General features: G+C 34.8%; 1 protein-coding gene across 5 annotated transcripts in view; it reads left to right on the top strand.

Moving 5' to 3' along the window:
• The window catches only part of UTS2B (urotensin 2B), a 59,802-nt gene that overhangs the window by 36,499 nt on the left and 357 nt on the right, over positions 1 to 22,946 (top strand). For 2 of the 5 annotated variants that reach the window (XM_072807846.1, XM_072807847.1), the window contains exons 3-7: positions 5,398 to 5,621; positions 10,734 to 10,832; positions 11,991 to 12,028; positions 13,245 to 13,338; positions 19,502 to 22,065. In XM_072807846.1, coding sequence (XP_072663947.1) covers positions 5,519 to 5,621; positions 10,734 to 10,832; positions 11,991 to 12,028; positions 13,245 to 13,338; positions 19,502 to 19,629 — 462 coding nt within the window. In that variant the 5' untranslated portion in view covers positions 5,398 to 5,518 and the 3' untranslated portion in view covers positions 19,630 to 22,065. Of the gene's footprint in view, positions 1 to 5,397; positions 5,622 to 10,733; positions 10,833 to 11,990; positions 12,029 to 13,244; positions 13,339 to 19,501; positions 22,066 to 22,946 lie in introns of those variants that run through there. The other 3 variants (XM_072807848.1, XM_072807849.1, XM_072807850.1) reach the window with 2 other exon arrangements.

Below are 22,946 nucleotides of genomic sequence, written 5' to 3'. Positions count from 1 at the left end.
AAGATCAATATGCAAAAATCAATTGTGTTTTCATACCCTAGCGATGAAAAATGCGAAGGTTAATCAAGAAAACAATTCCATTTATTATAGCATCAAGAAGATAAAATATTTAAGAATAAGTTGAACAAAATTAGTGTAAGGCTTGTTCACTGAAAACTACAAAATAGCTTTGAAAGGAATTAAAGACATAAGCAGAAAAACTGCTCATGGATTGAAAGACTTAATATCTTTAAGATGGTGATATTTCCCAAATTGATCTACAAATTCAATGTAATTCCTATCAAAATCCCAACTGCCCTTTTTACAGAAATTGACCAGCTAAGTCTAAAATTTTTAAAAAGATTTTACTTATTTATTCATGAGAGATACAGAGAGAGAGGCAGAGACATAGGCAGAGGGAGAAGCAGGCTCCCTGTGGGGAGACACAGATAGAGGGAGAAGCAGGCTCCATGCAAGGAGCCCGACATAGGACCTGATCAGGATCAGGCCCTGGGCTGAAGGCAGTGCTAAGCCACTGAGCCACCTGGGCTGCCCCCAAATTCTGAAATTTATATGAAATTGAAAGATCCAGAAAAAGAACAAAGTTGGAAGTCTCATGTGTCCTGATTTCAAAACTTACTACAAAGCTACATTAATCAAGATAATATGATAGGGGCACCTGGCTGGTTCAGTTGGCAAAGCATGCAACTCTTAATTTCAGCATTGTAAGTTCAGGGCCCAAGTTGGGTGTAGTGATTATGTAAAAATAAAATCTTAAAAAAAAAGATAGTATGGTAATGACATAAGGGCATACAAACTGATCAATGGAAAACCACATATCAATAAAAACTAGATATCCACATGTAAAAGAATAAAGTTGGACCTATACCTCACATCATATACAAAATTTAATGCAAAATGGATCAAAGTCCTACATTTTATAACTAAAAGTATAAACTCTAAAAGAAAACATGGTCATGAGTGTTCATGACTTTGGATTAGGCAATGGTTTTTCGATAAGCTAAAAAAATAGACACACACACATACACACAAAGAAAAAATAAACAAATTGGACTTCATCCAAACAAAAACTGTGCTTCAAAGGACAGTATTGAGAAAGTAAAAAGGCAATCCATAGAATGTAGAAATATATTTGCAAATTATATATTGGATAAGGGACTGGCATCCAGAATATAAGAGACTCTTGCAACTTAATAATAAAAAGACAATTCAATTTAAAAAATTGTGAAGGTATTTGAATAGACATTTCTACTTTATTTTGACAAATAAAGGCTTTCTGAACTCTTTTAAATGAAAAAAAAAATCCATGCACACAGTTATCAGAATGCAGAGCCTCTACTTTTGCCTCGTCTCTTCTGTCTGCTGTTTCTTTCACTCACTTAACTGTACATTAGGAATTCCACCAAGAAATAATGGGGTCAGAAGGAGGTCAAAATGAAATTGTTTAAGTTTTTTTACTTACTGATAAAAAAAGCCCAACTGTTTAATAGAGTCAGAAAGTAATCATTCAAATGTATTTGAGTCACCTTATGGACCCTGATTATCTGTGCTTTTGCTGTCACTCATTATGAGAAATAGTTAAGATGTAAATTAATCTTAGAGTGATCAGTAAATTATAATGACAATGTCTTCATTGACAAAATAGAAATGCTATTTAGAAACAATATGTGAGATACAGACTAAGTGATCAAGAGGATTTCTTTTGAAAATTTGAAGCAAAATGTAAATTTCCTTTAAAATCAGGATCTCTCTGATTGGAACAACCAATCACTTTCCATTTCTATGTTTTCCAGACTGTGGACAAGAGACAAACTGGATAAGAGTATGACTCTGCAGTAGAGCTAGGTTTCCTTTTGGCTCTTTGCTGTAAAAGGTGAAAAATCAAAATAGCTTTACAGTTTTTGAGGGACTACAGAAGGAATTAAATAAGACACTGTATGTGAAGTGCTTGGAACAGGGCCTGGCATGGATGATTTTTCAATTAGTGGCAACAATGTCCTTGATTATGTGTTATTGCTGTGTACATTAAAGGCTCCAGAAACAAATATTCTAACTTCATTTGTCTGTTTAATGCGACCAGTCTTGAAAATTTGTTTTTACTTGAACAACTAATTAGATTAAATACTCATGAGAATAATTTAGCAAAATATTTTGATTATTAAGAGAGATAGATAAAAGATTTAGTATAAGGATCTTTGTAGCTTTTTTTCCCAAAGTAGATGGAATGGCCACAGATAAAGAACTTGTTTTTCATGACTTTGCCAACATTAGCTAAAATATGACAGAAAATTCAGGACATTACATGTGGTTTCCTGAAATAAATGTTTGTGGAACAAAAGTCATACATAACATTTTGTAGCCATCCAAGACTCTGAAAGGAAAGAGGGCTAAGGAGAAGGTGGTCCTAGCCCCTGCTGTTCTGAAGAAGCCCAAAGCCAAGAAGATGGTCAATCTCCTGTCTGAGAAAATGCCCAAGAATTTTGTCATCAGACAGGACATTCAGTCCAAAAGAGACTTCAACCTTTTTGAAAATGGCTCTGCAGTATTCAGCAGCAGTGGCAAAGGGCTATTTTCTATAAACATCTAAAAGTGCTTCTCGTGATGAACCAGTTCACCCAAACCATGGAACGCCAAACAGCTACTCAACTGCCTAAGCTGGCCCAGAGACATGGACCAGAGACAAAGCAAGAGAAGAAGAAGAAACTGTGGCCTGGGCTGAGAAGAAAGTTGCTGGCAAATGGGATGTCCCCACTGAGACCCCTCCTGTCCTTAGAGCTGGGGTTAATTCTGTCACCACCTTGGTGGAAAGGAAGAAGAAGCCTCAACTGGTAGTGATTGTATATGATGTGGATTCCATTGAGCTGATTGTCTTCCTGCCTGCCCCATGTCTTGAGATGGGGGTCCCCATTGCATTATCAAGGGGAAGGCCAGGCTGGGGCCTCAGGTCAAAGGAAGACCTGCACCACTGTCATCTTCACACAGGTTAACTTGGAAGACAGAGGAGCTCTGGCTAAGCTGGTGGAAGCCATCAGGACCAATTACAATGACAGACATGATGAGGACTACCCTCACTGGGGTGGCCCACGCTGCCAAGTTGGAAAAGACAAAGGCTAAAGAACTGGCCACCAAACTGGGCTGAGTGGATGCTGTTGAATTTTCTGTACAGAATAGTAGTAAAAAGTTCTCTTTCAGCCAGTAAAAAAGAAAAAAAAAAAAAAGAAATGAGTCATCAGTATCCAACTTTATTAGAGAAGGCAATTCAATTAAGCTACCTTTTTTTTAAGAAGGCAAACTCCATGGGAATTGGAGTTCCTTGTGCTCCTATTTAACAATAAAATTTTTAAAAATCCAAATAATTTTATTTATATTCAATATTTTTGAATTAAGTAACCATAAACTGAACATGTCTTTAATACTGATTCATATTTAACTTGCATTTCATTTGTTATTTATTCCCAGATCTTCATTTTCAATTATTAGATTTATTATTATTATATTTTATATATGATTGATCAGATTTATTATAGGTGCACTTTATATTTTGTTTTTACTTTTTTCTTTAATAATTACTTGCAACTATACTATTTTTCATAATAGTTGTATATTATTTGTCCATTAAGTAATATTTATTTCTCATTTTCCATATTGATATATTTTTAAAAATAGAGCTTAAAAACCTAGTTCAAATAATGTATTAAATAAGTAATGATAGTATCAAGGTATGTATGAATGATGAAAGGTTTTGAAACACTATGGTATGATAAACTTTAAGGATCAGGGCAGCCTGGGTGGCTCAGCGGTTTAGCGCCTGCCTTCAGCCCAGGGTGCGATCCTGGAGACCCTGGAGACCACACACATTGGGCTCCCTGCATGGAGCCTGCTTCTCTGTCTGCCTGTGTCTCTGCCTCTGTGTGTGTGTGTGTGTGTGTGTGTCTCATGAATAAACAAATAAAAATCTTCAAAAAAACCCAACAACTTTAAGGATCAAGTTGCAAAGACATTGTTCTTGAATTTTAAGGCTCAAGAGAAAATAGGCACTTAAGGAGGTACAATTATTCTTTCCATTCATCTAGCTTGATACCTACATGTAAAATTTAAGAGCATTATCCAATTTTGCCTTTAAATTACCAAAAATTTCAGTTACTGCTTATTCACAAATCAAATATGTTTTCACTTATTTTTCCTTTGAAATGCTCCAAAATTTGCAAATAGGGCAGAAATGTCCACGACAAGAACTGTGAATACTCAAAGTATTCACAATTTAATAGTGGAAGCAGACACACAAAACATGGAACTGTAATGGAAGAATGGATTTGGGGTGATGATAGATATCTAAGCAGTTTTGTGGTAATCCAAATGAGGTAAAAAAAAAAAAAAAGTTATGTCTGAAAGCAAAAGAGAGAGATCCAGAAGACTAAACAGATCTAGTGTCATTTCCCAGGGGTTTAAGGAATGAGTAGGTGAAATGGTGGTGGAATGGAGTCCAGGTAGACAGAAGTGATGCTCTGAAGTAAGGAAGTGCAAGATATGTTCATCAATTGAAAGCCTACTATGACCAGTGCAGAAGGCCATGTAGTGGAAATGAGCCTGCGAAGGAAACACAAGCCTGAATATCAAACTAAGCAGTTTAGAGTTTATTCAGGGAATTTATTAAAGCAATGGGTTCATGAAAAGTTGGGTCATTGCATTTTTTTTCATATCATCCCATGCTGCCGTTTATGCAGAGGAAACTGAGTCAGTTTAGAGCTAATGCATCCAGAGTTCTCCTGATCGAAGAAGTAAATGCCAAGGCCAGAGGTCATTAGCACATCCTTGGAGCCATAAAATTGGAATTGTGGATATACTGGAAGACTTTGACTTAAAAAGAAAACCATTACAATTAAAGCAAGTATTAAAGAGTGTAATTGACGGGACATTTGCCAACTTTGAATTAATTAGATTTAGCTTTAATCTCTAGAAGTGCTGGTTGCAGCAAAATGAAACCATCCTTCTTCAGTGCAGTAAGACATTAATGTTCCCATTATGATTCATTTCCAATTTGAGCTCTTTCCCAACTCAAATCTATTGGTTGGTTAAAAATGAAGTGGTGGCTGCAAATAACATGGGAAGACCTCCGTGGGGCTCTAAATTAGTCAAATGAAAGGCATTGTTCCCATTTAATTGTTCTGAAAATCCAACCAATAGGTTCGACATTGCCAGTTTTTGCACTATGCTTGTGCATGTGTCTGAGTGCGTGGGCATGCATAGGAATGTCTGCTTTTAGCGAAATGGGCAGGTAGGAGATATATCGATTGAGTTCTTCCTGTCATTGACTGAGTAGCAAACCTGTCACTTCTCCAAGTAGTGAATCATGTTGACAGAATGCATTACATTTTATAAGTTTTTTTCTTTGTTCAGATCATTTGTAGTTGAAGCACACTTGCCACCTTTTAAAAGTGATCTCTGCAGCATTCCAGAGCCACTGAAGTATTCATCTTGACCTGGATAGTCAGTTTCTCTGCTAGCACAGATTTTTAACATGAACAAGATTCTTTCAACCACTCTTTGCTTTGGATTCCTAACTTTGTTATCTGTAATGATTTTTTTGGAAATGGTGCATGGACGGCCATATCTTACCCAAGGTATGTACACGTGAATCTAAAATCCTACAGATGGGTGAATAATCCTTATTCTCCTGTTTGCATTGCCTTGATTTTTCTGCCATTATTGAAATAATGCTCTAAGGCACTGGTATTATGTAATCATCAAACATCCCTTCAGAAGTTGCTGTTTTAAATTATAATCTATGATGCTGTTCTTCTCAAGTAAATTAATTTTAATCAATTTGTACTAAATGTATTTTAACTGCACTTTATTATTTTTTTTCTAACCATGGGGAACCTTTTTCTTACTTCTACTCTATGACCATAGGTGGTGAGTGTATAAATAGTAATACAATCAATGAACTAATATGTGCATATTTTGAAGTACATTTGGGGAAAGAAAAGTAATATTTTTATCCAATGAGATTATAAATAAGTTATTTATGAGAGGAGAATGGCTCAGAAAAGAACAAATTAAGATGGAAATTTGTATTTGCAGAGATTGGGAGGTAATAATGCAAGGGGAAATCTACATAGTATTTTCAAGGAGGACAGTGCTAGCACCCACATTATGCATTTATCAGATCTCTAACATATTAGGGTACTTATGTTAAATGAAATAATTTAATCTATGACATCTACAAATATTTACTATATATAAAGTTGGAGAAAATAAATATCTGCTCTAATAATATTGTAACTTCTGTTAATCTTTCTTTAAAGTCTTCATTTTGTAGTGTAAATAACTCTTCATCTGAAAATCAGTAGAGCTAAATTTAATGTTGGTTTATTAGGTGAGCAATATCATCGAGACTTTTGTATATTTCTTTATGTTTGAAAAATAGTAACTTAAAATGTGCTATTTTCCCTTCTAGCTTCAGGTTACCATCATCTAACTGACCTCCCTGATAGGAAGGAGTCTTTAGCTTTTGTCTTACATAAGGGAATCAAAGGACAAAAAACAAAAAATAAATAAAATAAAAATTAAAAAAAGAACATAATACATTTGGTTTACATGACATTGGCTTAAGAAGAGGGCTAAGTTTCTCCCTTTTGGACTGAATTCAATTTTACTAGATCATGTTGTCTCAAGTGTGGTTTTAAAAGTCAGTGAAAGAACAGTTCTTTTGGCAGTGAAAATAAAAAAGCATAAATCCTTGTTATTTATTTATAGGGATTTTCCCATTGAAAAACAAATTATCTCAGAGACATAAATAGAAGCTTGGGAATCAAAAACTTTGGATTTTATCCATGGCTCTCATTTTGTGTTTGGCTGGTCAAAATCATTGCACTTCATGGGCCTCCACTGGTCTTGTGAAATAATGAGATTTTCAATATTCTTACCACTCTGCTGACATGTGAGGAAAAATGACATCATTCATTGGGAGCTTTGCAAAAAGGTTAAGATGTTAGTTAGTGGTAATATATTTATTTTTTTATTGGTGTTCAATTTGCCAACATATAGAATAACACCCAGTGCTCATCCCATCAAGTGCCCCCCTCAGTGCCCATCACCCAGTCACCCCACTCCCCACCCACCTCCCTTTCTACCACCCCTAGTTCGTTTCCCAGAGTTAGGAGTCTCTCATGTTCTGTCTCCCTTTCTGATATTTCCCACTCATTTTTTCTCCTTTCCCCTTTATTCCCTTGGATGTTAGTTAGTGGTAAATGTAACTTCTGATTTCACGTGGATGTGGAATATAGAAAAATCCAACCCTAAAGCATTTTTTCTCGATTAAAATTAAATAACACCTCTGACCCTAGAATACCACACATTGATGTGCTTATATCACTGGCAGTATATTGGAAAGTTTTCTCTCGGGGACTCCCTTGGATCTGTTGCATTGTACGTAAATGGAAAAGATTTAATTACTAGTAAGGTCACTTTCTTATCTAAATTGTCTATGATTAGAGTGAGCCTCTGTCCATACACACATTTGTCATAGCAGCCAAATGTTTGACTTATTGTAATCTTTTAACACATTTCTCAAATAAGCATTTGTCTGCTGACAGGGTACAAAGTTGGGGTTACCATCCCTTGCTCTTTCTGTGTTAGTATTTCAGACAAATGGCACACTCTGCCAGCTTTCGTTTTGTTGGGACTACAGAAAAGCACGGCTTGATGGGTAAACCTGACACTGAGCATACTGCCTAACACAAAAGACTGAAGAGTGAATATCATGACCCAGAATACTATATATATAATTTATTAAGTTTTGGTATTTTATCATTTTAGGGGTTTCAGATTTGTTTCTGGTAAAATTTCTCTGTCTCAACTAAAAAGCTTCACATTTGAATGTAAAGCAAGGAGACAGTAAACCCTTGATCCAGTATCTTAAGTAGTAATGAATCAGTATTATTGGTATGCCTGGTGGCTCAGGGGTTAAGCGAGTCTGCCTTCGGCCCAGGGCGTGATCCCAGAGTCCTGGGATCGAGTCCCACATCGGGCTCCCTGCATGGAGCCTGCTTCTCCCTCTGCCTCTCTTTCTGTGACTCTCGTGAATAAATAAATAAAATCTTTTTTTAAAAAATGAACACGTATTATCTGTGTGTTTCTAAAAGCATTCACTCCATCACATCTGGGTCACTTTGCCATCCTTTGTGCTAAGGGTGCATTGACACTCAGGTATTTAGCATTTCCTTTATCAATATTAACTTTTAGTTCAAGGGCAGAAACAGTCTGAATAGTGCAATTTTTTAAGGCTGTATCGGTTTTATTTACTTTTAAGATTTTATTTATTTATTCATGAGAGACACAGAGAGAGAGAGAGACAGAGAGACAAAGACACAGGCAGAGGGAGAAGCAGGCTCCATGTAGGGAGCCCAATGTGGGATTCGATTCCAGGACCCCAGGATCACGCCCTGGGCTGAAGGCAGCGCTAAACCTCTGAGCCACCCGGGCTGCCCATGCATCTGTTTTAAAACTAAATATGAAATCAAGAAAAAAAAGACTTATTTTCTATTATATTTCTTAGAGAATATATTAACTTCAGGAATAAAAAAAAAATTTTTGAGAAAATATTTCTTCCGAGATTCCTGTAAATGATGGTTGCTTTAGAAGGTAGTGACAAGACGTTCTGAGGACAGTTACGCAAACATAGTTACTAGAAAACAGACTGGCCAAGAAAGGAAAATAGATCAATTTTCTTTTGTGAAAAATGTCCCACTTAAACATGCAGAAGTGGACTGTGAATGAAACATAAAAACTTCAGCTCTAAGCTTTCCTCATTACTTCCTTCTCATCTTATACATTCTCTAAGTTGAAGGTAATGAATCAATTTTTCTTATACAGTTCTCTTTCCGAAACAAGTTAACTATTATCATCTGGCTGTCAAATGTATGGTATTTCTTTTTCAAACAAACATTATAAGGTGTATTATTTAACATTTTCATAAACAACTGTAATAACAATTATGTTATTGCATGGCCACATCTTTAAATGATTTCTGAAGGTCTTCATATAATTGATGTTAAATAAAAGTCCCATTAATATTTTATTAGTGTTTTAATTGATCAATAGAAAAAAAACATCACAGATAATTTCTATGTTTATGAAGTAAAGAAATTGAAGACTAAGCATCAATGAACTATGGTCAGTGTAGATACAATACTGTCACTTGCCCCAAGTCATCCATTTGCTTCCTCACCAAGGTTTTCTCATTCCTTTCATTAGCCTCTTAGTCCTCTGGATTCATCAATTAACATTCTGTAGATACAGGAAAGGCAGATGATTTAATGGAATTTTATTTTATTTTATTTTTTTTTATTTATTTATGATAGTCACACAGAGAGAAAGAGAGAGAGGCAGAGACACAGGCAGAGGGAGAAGCAGGCTCCATGCACCGGGAGCCCGATGTGGGATTCGATCCCGGGTCTCCAGGATCGCGCCCTGGGCCAAAGGCAGGCACCAAACCGCTGCGCCACCCAGGGATCCCCGATTTAATGGAATTTTATATTCAAATCATGAGCCATTTCTGTACCTAAAACCACAATTTTTGCACATCTAAACTTCAAACTCGCAAAAAAAAATAAAAAATAAAAATAATAATAAATAAAAAATAAAATAAATAAAAAAATAAACTTCAAACTCGCAAATCTAGTTTCTGCTCACACTGTCAGTGACTATGAGGAACTAGGAAATGGGGTGAATGATCTACAGAAGTTCTGTGAAAGAGGTTTGATTTTGCAGGCCACCTCACAAAAGTTCATTTTGTTTTAATACACTAGCTGTTGTTTCAATTGCATTATTTGTTGATAGTTTATTGAGTCTTCATGTTTTATGGCTTGAGTAAAGGCCATTTTGTCCTGATTTCTACTCCAGAATAAAATATTTACAAAAATTTGGGTGATATTTCTGATTTTAAAGTGCTAAAAAAGTTGAGCATCTGATCAAAGAAGGGGCTGGGAAGTAAATTGACAAAGATGGAAAGATGTCAATAGACAGGAAATAGAGATGCCTGGGTGGCTCAGTGGTTGACCAACTGCCTTTGGTTCAGGTCATGATCCTGGAGTCCTGGAATGGAGTGCCGCATCAGGCTCCCTGCAGGGAACCTACTTCTCCCTCTGCCTCTGCCTCTGTCTCTGCCTCTCTCTCTCTCCCTCTCTCTCTCTGTCTCTTGGGAATAAATAAATAAAATATTTTAAAAAATAGGGAGAAAGTAGACATCATACCACCTCTCCTGCAAGGTTTCCTTAGATGATTTTAAAGGTAATCTCAAGAACACAAAAAGTCTCATATTTAAATTTGTACAGCAAATAAAATCTTAAAATAAATTATTTTTTCTTTAAAAATAAAACTTTTGATTTATATTTTTTATATTAAGCACAAGAGTAGAAAATTTCAATAATACAGATAAAAAATAAGAAATCTACCTGCAATTCTACTACCTAGAAATGATGGCAGGTAAATTTTAGGGTATCATGTTTCAGACATACGTCTCCACCTTTCCTCTCACAAACTCTCTTTGAGTGCTCCTATGCATGCAACGATTTATTTATCAGCCCATTTTTTTGGATTACACAACTTTCTCCACACCCCTTTTATTGGTGAGTATATGCATTGATAGTTACCTGTAAAATGTATTTAATTAGAAATACTTTCAGTGACGGATTGAAATTGGAGGTTTCATTACATTGAGATGATTATTGCAGGAAATGAATTGTTTCCAGCAAAAGAAGATACAAATAGCAAGGAACTATTGCTGGATCTACTGAATACAAATTTTGATTTCCAAAGACCTTCCAATGTTGGTGAGTCAAGAATTTATTCTGCCTTCTGAACTGCTCTTTCTAAATGTTAATGTATGTTAAATAAAATAGTAACTACTCCCTTTTATGCCGCACTGATGGCTTAAGTGTTTTTATTACTTCATATTCACGCTAAAAGCAAAGGCATTATTAACAAATATTAAAATCGTATCTTCTTCAATTAGAGAGTCCTAGTGGGATCAATAACCATCTTGTTATAAAATAGTTACCTTTACTCATATTTTCCTCTCATCTGTGCAGCTCCTCAATGGCACAGTTAATATTTTCTTTTACTAAATGCTTCACATCTGTTCATAGGTTTCCACTAAAAATTTCACAAATTAACTGCAGTCTTATAGCACATTTTGCAATCAAATTCTCTCAATGTGGGAAATGGTTGGAGTAAAGAACAGTGGGAAATTTAGGCTACACCAATGGAGATTTTTTTTTCTTTGAAGAACAGCAGAATCTAATTTATAATTGTGCATCAGAATGCTTTCCAAGAAATGACAAATACTGCCAGAAACAGTAAGTCTAGCTTCAGAAAAAAATGTGATAATATGTCAGTGTGGTACACTCTCAGAAAACATCTGGCCTAAAGAACATGTCTATTCATGGGACAATGTACTGACTACACTATCTTAATAAACACTTCAAAAATACAAAGTTTTAAAATTAGAAGTAAGATATTCTCATTGAAGAAAATGAATGAAATTATAAAAAAGAAAAATGCGTGCTCATTGTAAGGGAGGGAGTTATTATTAATATTTTAGGTATTTCTCAGTTGAATTATACAGATGTTTGTGTCTTGCTTTTTTCACTTAATATTGTTTTATAAGATTTCCTCATGTCAATAAAATAGTTTATTTCTAAATAATAGTACTTATTAGAACTAAATAATAGTACTTGTTAGAGCTATGGTCTATTTTAGAAAGCTTTGTGTTTGTTACTAGAAATTAAGTATTTTCTCATTACATAACTGGTTGCAATTCAATATTACAGGTATTGAGAAAATATTTGGGCTTTATTTAGGGATGATGGGTGGTCTTAAATCATATGGAAAAGACCTTTGCCTTCCACATAAGATCCTGAATGTGTGTTCTGAAGTGAGTGAAATACTACTTGCAATGAAATTTTTTATATGAAAAATGTATCTTGCAGGAATAGAACTGGCAAACAAACTGGAAGAACTTAACCAGGTGAGAATGTGAAATACTTACATTTCAATTTTAATGATAATTACAAGCATTTTCTTTGGACACATTTTGAAAAATTATTAGTACTATAGTGTGATTTTTTTTTTATTCCTGCTAGAGACAGAGTAAAGTAGGGGAAAAATAGTCAAATGTCACTTAAAGAAAAGAAAAACAAAACAAAACTATAGCTGAAGTGATCTTGAGATGAAACGTGTAGAAACTCTGGATTCTCATCCCAGCTCTCCAATTACCTAACTATAAGACCATGGACAAATTGAAATTCTCTGGATCTAAATCTCCTCATCTATAAAATGGAAGACTATACCTAGATTCATGATTTTCAAAATTTATTATTATTTTTTAAAGTGGAAATACATTTTTCCCAAATAAATTTGATGTGTTCCTAGTCATTGAAGCATATGCAGGTGGAGCTGTCCTGCTTAAAGCAGCTGGTTAGGGGCCTGAGGTGTTGCATTCTTGACCTGCTCTCAGCTGCCCTGATAGGGGGCCAGTTAGCAGCTTTATTCCCCCACTGCTTGACATGTGGGGAAAAAATGTGAAGATCACCAAGTTAGATTATTTCAAAACTTTATCCACAAACACACATGCAAATCCAATAGTATACAAACCATGTGGCTGTTTGGGAGAGTGAATTATGCCCCATTGTTCTGAGCAGGTTGGACACCCTCAGTAGTCAGGTTGAAGAGTTAAGTCTTCAGGGCATGGGCAATCAGAGAGATTGCTAAAAATTAACATGGGTTGAATCCTGGGTAAAACCTCAAAGGCCTCAAAATACTTCTCTCTTTCTGCTGGAAAGGAGAAATATTTCAGGAAATTCAAACATTTACATAACTCTTTGGAGCTCCTTGAAAAGGACTGCTCGTTATAGGTGACATAAAATCTAGTCCAGCAACACAGTCTGTTTACAGCCTCTCCATTAATTAACACCTAGAGTTGACTTCCTTCATCATAAACTTGTTTTTTCCTGATCTCCTGTTGAGTCATGTACCTTTTCCAGCTAGTCTCTAAGTTTCCTTGTATTTTTCTATTTAATTCTTTTTATTTACTTTTTTATAGTTTTTCTCCTTTTCTATTCCCTTTTCTCTTCTTTCTTCCATTTTTCCTACTCTTTTTTCTTGTCTTACTCTAATTCTTCTTCAGTAGAAAGCAGCATCATTCTTATGAAAGATCAATAATTTTTATATTTGACTTTTAACAGTTGGAAAACCTAAAAGAGCAGTTCACAGAGGCAAAAGATGCTGAGATATCCTATGCTATAGATGGTCTATCTTCTTCCCATCCAAATAAGCGAGGTAAATTTTCATTTCAAAGTTTTAAAATTGATATCTAAAAGATTAATTTTTGCAATGATTACTGAGAGAGAAGAGATTAACTTGACATTTCTTAATCCTATGGTGAATATCAAAATCCAAGTTAATTTTTAAGAAAGAGGCCAATGAAAATGTTCCCCTATGAATGTATCTGAGCTATGTTGTGTTTACCGCAGTAGGTAGCAAAGTCATATGTCCCAGGTTTAAGTAAAATAGGGTCTTATTGTTTAAAATTGTGACCTATGCTTGCTATTTTGCTTAGAGACTGAAGTTGGGAGAATCACAAATAGAAACAACCCAGTTTTAAGTCAATTCAAATTTTAGAACATCTTTATTGAAGTAAGGAGAACCCTCATTGCTCTAACACTTGGTTTAAGGTTTGAATCATCACAGTTAATTTTAGAAAGATTTACCTTTTGGACTCTCTTATTTTTTATAACATTTCTTGGGAAATTATTGTTTCTTGCTGAATTAGTTATTATATTTGAAAAAATTATATGTATATTCCTCTATTATAATAGTGATGTGAGCCTTCCTAAGATTCACAATGCTACTAAGTGGGAAGAGGATGCACTGGTATTATTTAAACACTTAGCATATACCAGACATTTTATATTTTAATATGTCAAAATATTGTGGTTAAATACATAGGCTCTAGAGCCAAACTGCTTGGGTTAAAATCAATGTGACATTTCCTACCTGGTAACCTTGAGCAATTATGTAACTTCCTATACATTTTCTTTGCCCCCAAATGCAAATTATAATAATAATTATCTTTATGAGATTGTTGGGGGGATGAGTAAATATATGAAAGGCATTTAGAATAATGCCTGGCATATAGTAAATACTATGTAAGCTTAACTTGTTTTTTATGGTTTTGATCAATACTATAATTATTATTTTATTTTCATCATAATCACCATAAGATATCCATTACTATGCTTATTTTATAGATGAGGAAATTACATCTCAGAGAGGTAAAATTATATGCCAACAATAACCCAATTGCTAAGTGACTCAGCTAGTGAGCCAGAAAAGAGAGAGTGATAGAAGATGAATTGGAAGCTGTCAGGGAGAGAACTGTCAGGAGTTTTAAGGACCTTAGCTTTTACTGGGACATCATTAGAAACTTTGAACAAGAGAATAATGAGATAAGCTTTAACAGAACTGCTCCTCATGGAGAATACACTGAAAAAGATGGGGAAAGGTAGAAGCAGAGAAACCATTAAGGAAGAGAATTTAGTGTTTCAGATGATAACGTGGTAGTAGCTTGGATTAGCGTGGCAGTAGTGAATTGATAAGAAGGAGCCTGATTCTGGATATATTTGAATAAAAAAGTTAACGAAGTTTATAGTAGGATTACCTGTGGTTTGAGTATTTTTTTTTTCAAAAAAAGGAAGGCATCATAAATGACTTCTAAGTTTTTATTTTGAGCAACTAAGTAAAAGAGGGTGATTTCTATTTATTGAGCAAGAGATAGCTGGAAGAAGAAAAGGTTTGATGGTATAGAAGTGTTGAGATAGAGATTTATTGGGCCTTCCTATAATTAACATAACTTAGGCTATAATGTGGTACCAGTTTTAATTCAAATCTCAGAGGCCTATTAATAATCAAGTTCAATGCATGTAGTATAATCCTCTTCTATTTTCTGGCTATATCATCTAGAATGTTGTTATATCTTTACTGTCCCTAATATTGCCAAGACACAGGAAAGGGATAGAGGACACATCCCAGCTTTAAACTGCCTCAATTCAGAACTCAGTTCAATGATAGGTGTCGCTTCTCCTGAAGTCCATTGGCTAGAATTAGTCAAGTGGGCTGGCCCCAAAATACTGGCAAGACAGGTTGAGAGATTTTAAGAAGTACATATAATAGTTGGGGAGTACTGCCTCTACCACAGTCTATCCTTTGATCTCTCCTTAACCACATAGACTCTACTCAACTCATTCCCATTAGAGACAATTCCAGATTTCTTTCACTGACTGAACCCAGAACAAAGAATAGGCTCCCCCGGGGGAGATACTGTCTTCATCAGCTATAGTGTAGCTTCTTCATTTATAGACCTGTTGGCTAAAAGGACAAATCCAGTAATTGGAAGAGGAACAAGGATGAGATAAGCACAATCAATAATCCCATTCATAAAGGAAACAAACAAGAGACACAAAGAATACTATCCTCCAGTAATTCTGAAATCCCGCTGGACAAATATTACAAAGGTCCTCTACCCTCCAGTTGGGAAAAAGTGTCTTGACTGGATTCTGTGGTATCTAGGAGGAGTCATCTGCCCACTGTAATGTTTCCAATGGCTGTACTGTTTGAGATTTTTGCTTTTTCATTTTTATTCCTGGACATATCTTATATGCTACTTTGGGATTATTCTCTTCTCCAGGATGACATAGTTTTCTCAGGTTTCGTCCTGCTTTTACAAAGTTGGAGGCCCAAGATTTATTTTGTCTTAAAGTGTCAAAGATATTTTTGTTTTAGGATTTATGGTTTCTTTGGCAATGATATTGTTTCAAAAATTTAGAAAACTTCTCATGTACTTGCTATATGCAAATACTTTCAAAAAAACAGTTTTAGGGGGTCCCTGGGTAGCTCAGTGGTTTAGCTCCTGCCTTCAGGCCAGGGTGTGATCCTGGAGTCCCGGGATCGAGTCCCATGTCAGGCTTCTGCATGGAGCCTGCTTCTTCCTCTGCCTGTGTCTTTGCCTCTCTCTCTGTGTGTCTGTCATGAATAAATAAATAAAATATAAATAAATAAATAAATAAATAAATAAATAAATAAATAAATAAATAAATAACAGTTTTAATTTTTCTGCATTCTCACCCCCTACTTAGTAGCAGTTGCCTGGAAAATATCTGAAACATACCTTAAAGACTATACACTCAATTTGATTTTTGCCCTGAGTTCTATTTACAGAGCCTCTGTCACTTGGAGTAGTTTCAAATCTTATTTTATAGTGTTTGGGATCTAGAAGAAGTCAGTTCTTTCAACATTTTGAGATCTTGTATTTCTTGACTCTCTTTATTCCCTTTTTATTTGTTGTCAGGTAGTATTTGGGGGGTAAATAAGGCAAACTACATTAGGAAAATAACCCACAATCTCAGTGATATAAATTGCTTTAAGATTTATTTGCTGTTTACATGAAACCTTGTGTATGTTGGTTATCTTCCTTTACTCTTTACCTATTCTATGTGTCCCTGTAGTAGAAGAGGAGAGAATTGGAGATAGATAAACACACTCTTAATTGTCCAAATTAGGCACATGATCATAATCTAACTTAACAGGGTCATGGGAACACCTAGAAAATGTAAAAAAACAACAACAAAAAACAAACAAACAAAAAACAAAGTACAAGAATATCCCTACTACAGCCATGCATAACAATATCTTCCCAGTATAATAGGCCTCCTTATGTGCATTTTGCAGTTTCAGTTACCTGTGGCCAACCATGATCTAGAAGCAAATGATCCTCCTTATAACATATCAGAATTCTGGTCAATAGTAGCCTAATGCTACATCATAGTACCTATGTCATTCACTTTGCTTCATGTCATCACATAGACATTTTATCATCACACATCATCACCAGAAGAAGGTTGACTATAGTATAATAAGATATTTTGAGGGACAGAGGCCACATTCAGATAACTTTTATTGCAGTATATTGTTACAATTATTACAATTGTAACTAGAACAATTGTTCTAGTTTATTATTGGTTATTGTTGTTAATCTCTTACTGTGCCCAATTTATAAACTAAACTTTTTCATATTAATGTGTGTATAGGAAAAAATATAGTATTTATAGCGTTCAGTACAATCTATAGTTTAAGACATCCACGAGGAAGGGGTCTTGGCACATATCCCCCACAGATAAGGGGAGACTTTTGTAACGATCTGAATAGACCATTGAATATATAAATTTGAAGTTTAGGGAAGCAGCTCGTATTGGAGATAAAAATTTGACAGGTATCAGCATATCAATTTTGCTTGGTATTGTGATCAGACCACCTAAGGAATGACTCTAGATATAAAAGAGAAGACAGCCAGGACTGAATCCAGGGTGATTCCAAAGTTAGAAATTGGGCAGATGAGAGAATCAGCAAAGGAACTCTTGATAAGAGTAGCTACCAAGGAAGGAAGTGACAAAGGAAGGCTGCACTGTTTCCAGAAAGTAGTGAAACTGTATTTAAAGTTTTAATAAGTCCAGTAAGTTGATAACTGCAACTTTCCTTCTGAACAGCAATGAAAGATTATTAATGGATTTGACATGAATTTCTTGGTGGACTTTTTGTTAAAGAGAACATGATAAAACAATATTTTTATCATTTGTCAGGAACCACCGACAATAGACACCACTTTTGAGAAATTTCATTCTAAAGAGTAGAAGAAATTGGGATATCAGCTAGAGAAGTTTGAGGGCATGTCAAAGAAACTTCTTTGTGTTTTAGCAAGGTGATATTAAAACATATTTGTATGTAGTAGGAATAAAGTAAATATTTGTGGTGATAAAAGATATGAACTGAATGCCTAGGTTAAGTCACAAAAACAGCCTACATTATATTTTAAGTGTGATTCCATTATGTAACTAGAAGTTGTCTGGTATAAATAAGATTGTATGAAAGGAAAATGGACCCAGAGATCCAGCTAATGCACTAATAACTTATACTTACTGGGGAATCTTATACTTTGCTTTAATCATTTAATATATCGTTGATAGATGCCTACTAAATTCATTAAGAATGTTGCTGTCTAATGTGATAAAATACAACATCTTTCATAATAAAAACCCTTAATATATTGGGTATCAAAGTATCACAACTCAACATAATAAAGGTCATATGTAACAAACCCATGGCTAATATCATATTCAATGGAGAAAAATTGAAAGGGATTTCTCTGAGTTTGGGAACAAGACAAGGTTGCCCACCTTCACCACTTCCATTCAATATAGTGCTGAAGTCCTTTCTTGAATAATTAAGAAAGACAGAAATAAAAGTCAAGGAAGGAAGGAAGAAGTAAAACTGTCACTAATCGCTGATGACATGATCTTATATATACAAAATCCCAAAAATTTGATAAAAAAACTGCTAAAATTAATGATTTCAGTAAGATGGCAGATTACAAAATCAATTTACAGAAATTTGTGGCATTTTTTATACTAATGATGAAGCAGTGGGAAAAAAATTCCAGTCACAATAGCATCAAAAACAGTAAAACACTTAGTAATACATTTTTTAATTAAATTGTAGTTGATCTGCAAGATTATTTTAGTTTCAAGTGTATAGCATAATGATACAATATTAGGAAGTGATCACTAAGATGAATCTAGCTACCCTATAAAGCTTTTAAATATTATTAACTATATTTCCTACACTGTACACTGTGTTCCCATGGCTTATTTATTTTATAACTGGAAGTTTGTACCTCTTATTCCTCTTCCTTTATTTCACTCCCTCCCCTCTGGCAACTGCCAGATTATCTTCTGTATCTAAGAGTCTATTTCTGTTTTGTTTTGTTTGTTCATTTGTTTTGTTTTTTTTAGATTCTACATATAAGTGAAATCATATGGTCTTTGTTTGGCTTATTTAGCATAATACCTCTAGGTCCATCCACATCACAAATGGCAAAAATTTCTTTTTTTAATGGATATTCTAATGTGTGTGTGTATGTGTGTGTATGTAATGTCTTCCTTATCTATTCGTCTATTGATGGACACTTAGGTTGCTTCTACATCTTGGCTATTGTAAATAATGCTGCAACAACAGAAGGATGCATGTATCGTTTCAAATTACCACTTTAATTTTCTTCAATTAAATACCCAGGAGTATAATTGCTGTATCATACGGTAGTTCTATTTTTAATTTTTGAGGAACATCTAGACTGTTTTCCATCGTGGCTACACCATTTTTCATTCCCATCAGCAGTTCATGAGGGTTCCCTTTTCTCCACATTTTTACCAATAGTTGATATTTGTTTATTTTGACAACAGCCACTCTGACACTTATGAGGTGATACCTCATTGTGTTTTTTATTTGCACTTCTATGATAATTAGTGATGTTGAGCATTTTTCATGGTCTTTTGATCATTTGTATGGCTTCTTTGGAAAAATGTTTATTCAGGTCCTCTGCCCATTTACTTAGGAAAAAACTTAACCGCGGAAGTGAGAAATCTGCACAATGAAAACTCTAAGACTTTGCTGAAAGAAAATGAAGAAGACACAAATGGAAAGAAATCTGTGTTTATGGATTGGAATAATAAATATTGTTAGAATGGCTATATTCTCCAAAGCCACCTTCAGATTCATGCAATCCTCACCAAAATAAAGAAGGATACTTCACAGAAATAGAAGAAATAATCCTAAAATTTATGTGGCACCACAAATGACCCCAAACAGCCAAAGATGTCCTGAGGATAAAAGAACAAAATCTGATTTCAAACTATACTGCAAAGCCATAGTAATAAAAGAAACAGTATGGTACTGGCACAAAAATAGATATGTAGACTAATGAAACAGAACAGAAAGCCCAGGATTAAATCTTGGCATATAGAGTCAACTAATATTCAACAAGAGATCCAAGAACATCCAATGGAGGAAGGATGATTTCTTCAGCAAATAATGCTGGGAAAATTGGAGAAACACATGCAGAACAATTAAATTGGACCCTATGCCTCATACCTCACAAAAATTCATTTCGAATAGAGAAAAGACTTAAACATAAGCTTGATAACATGAAACTCTTTGAAGAAAATATAGAGTAGCTTATCAATACTGGTCTTGGGAATGACTTTGGACGTGACACCAAAATCACAAGCAACAAAAGCAAAAATTAACAAATGAGACCACATCAAACTCAACAGTTTCTGCACAGCAAAAGAAACAACAAAATGAAATGTCAGGTTATACAATGGAAGAAAATTTGAGAAAGCATATATTGGATAAAAGATTAATTTCCAAAAAATATAAAGAATACAACTTAATAACTACAAAAAACCTCTAAAAACACCTAATTAAAATGAGAAGAACTAGATTTTTTTCAAAAATGATATCAACATAGCTAAAAGCCACATAAAAGATGCTCAAGATTCACTGATCAGCAGGGAAATGTAAATCAGAACCACGATGAGATGTCACCTCACACCTGTTAGAATGACTATCATAAAGAAAGTAAGAGACAATAAGGGATGGCGAGAATGTGGTGAAAGGGAACTCTTACACACTATTGGTGGGAGTGTAAATTAGTCCAACCACTATTGAAAACAATATGGAAATTCTTCAAAAATAATTAAAAATAGATTTACCATAAGATCCAGCAATTCCACTTCCAGGAATATATCTATAGATGAGTGGATAAAATTGGTGTATATCAATAGATAAAATGGTATATATCAATAGATGAATGGATAAAAATGGTGTGTACACACACACACACACTGGAATATTATTCAATTATGAGAAAGGAAAATATCATTTCCAACGACATGGATGAAACTTGAGCACATTAGAAGTTAGACAGAGAAAGACAAGTTCTTTATGATATCCCTTTTATGTGGAATCTAAAAAAAGTCCACCCAGTGAAAAAAGAGTAAAATGGTGGTAACCAGAGGGCTGTGGAGGCAAACGGGGTTTGGATCAGATTGATGATGTTTAAGTATACAAACTTGTAATGAGAAGTAAATAAGTCATAGAAATCTAATGCACAGTGTAATGAATATAGACAATGATATTGTATGTACTATAATGATGTAATGTGACCTATACTACTCCAATGGCAATCATATTACAGTATATAAATTTGTCAAAGTAACACTGCACACCTTAAATTTACAAAATGTAATGTCAAATTTAGCAAATAAAAAAAGAAGAAGAAAAGGTCTCTTTGCTCTCACTTTGGTTTACTTACTTAGTTGCACTCAATGGCTTTAGCTTTTTGGCTTCATAAGCTGACATAAGATGGAAGCAGCACATTTGAAGAAACTTGGGAAGAGGAGATGAAAAATAAATAAATATATGGCTGTCCAATGCATAGCATCCTGCTAAAAATAGGGTTACAAGAGTGAACCAGACAGACATCAACACCAGAATGATAGTGAGGGATTTCCTTCATGCAGATGACAAATGGTAGATAAGCACTGAAGAGTTTGGCTCTACTGGGGATATCATCCATGATACTTCCTTTCATCCAGGTCCAGAAAATTTCCCAAACTGTATTCCCATTGCATACTTAATCGAGCCCCGCATGAGTAATTTTTGGATATGTGTACATTTATATCTTCCTGACAGAGTTATTCGATGATATCCAAAGGGCCAGACAGGTCAGTGATGATAACTTTCTGAAACACACTATAAAAAGATTGAATTAGGCCAAGCTCCTCAGTTTAGTGTCTGAAAATAAACTCTTTTCATAGGATTTGAATGTGGTTTCATTAAAGGAAGCTGCGGCTCATGTAGAAATGAAAAGTATACTCTGAGGCTGTCATAACACTGTGTGTGTAGGTGGTGATGCACTTGAGGGTTACTGGTTTACAGAGTGAATGGAGAGGGAGGGGAAACCTGGCAAGCAGAGACTTTTATCATTTATTTCAAAGAGTATTTCAAAGAGTATCTTTTTAAACTCTTTTTTACTGTACGTCCCATTCATCAATAGTGAATCAAAGACCTGTCCTCTGAGGTCTTAATTTTCTAAACCACTTAGACTGAAGGAAATCAGAGAAATTTTTTTTAAGATTTATTTATTCATGAGATACACAGAGAAAGAGAGAGAGGCAGAGACACAGGCAGAGGGAGAAGCCGGCTCCATGCAGGGAGCCGGATGTAGGACTCAATCCTGGATCCTGGGATCAGGCACTGAGCCAAAGGCAGATGCTCAACCACTAGCCACTCAGGCATCCCGGGAATCAGAGAAATTTATCCCGAATTCTATGAAGCTACTATAAGTCAAGTGATTGGGAGCAACCTATAGAAGATTTAAAATGACTCATTTGTGCATTTGAAAGTTAAAGAGTACTGTTAGAATTGGTTTGATTTTTCTGAAGCATCATTTTTATGGTCCGAATGTGAAGACTCAATGTGACAATCAAATTGCTTAAATAACATTTGGGGATTTGCAAAGTGAACTTTAAACTCTCTTCCTTCCTTTCCCCTCCCTCCCCCATAAATTGAACCATATTTATCATAGTTTTTACTCATGTGACTTCTCCTTTGGGATTTCAGTCACCCCAAATATAAAACAGAGAGATGTATCTAATTGGACAACCTACTGTATTCTCTGAACTGTATTATGTGCATTGTTATGTAGAACAGTCTATATAAATGAACTTTCTGAGATGAAGTGACCATTATGGTACTCACTGGTTACAAGTCACTATGGGGTACTCTAAATGTGGCTAGTGTGATGGAGAAGCTGAATTTTTAAATTTTATTTAATTTTAATTAATGTATAGATTCACATGAGGCTCATAACAACCACATTGAACAATCCTTTTACCAAACTCTCTTGCTCATACTGAGCTACACATGAACTATTTTATTCAAATGTAATGCTTCATCAAATATCCTCCTAATAAAGAATTTGTTTCATTTTCTTT

Source organism: Canis lupus, chromosome 31, assembly GCF_048164855.1.
Source record: "Canis lupus baileyi chromosome 31, mCanLup2.hap1, whole genome shotgun sequence".
Taxonomy (NCBI): Eukaryota; Metazoa; Chordata; class Mammalia; order Carnivora; family Canidae; genus Canis; species Canis lupus.
Note: the sequence above shows the minus strand (reverse complement) of the source record. Positions and strands in the feature narration are given on the sequence as shown.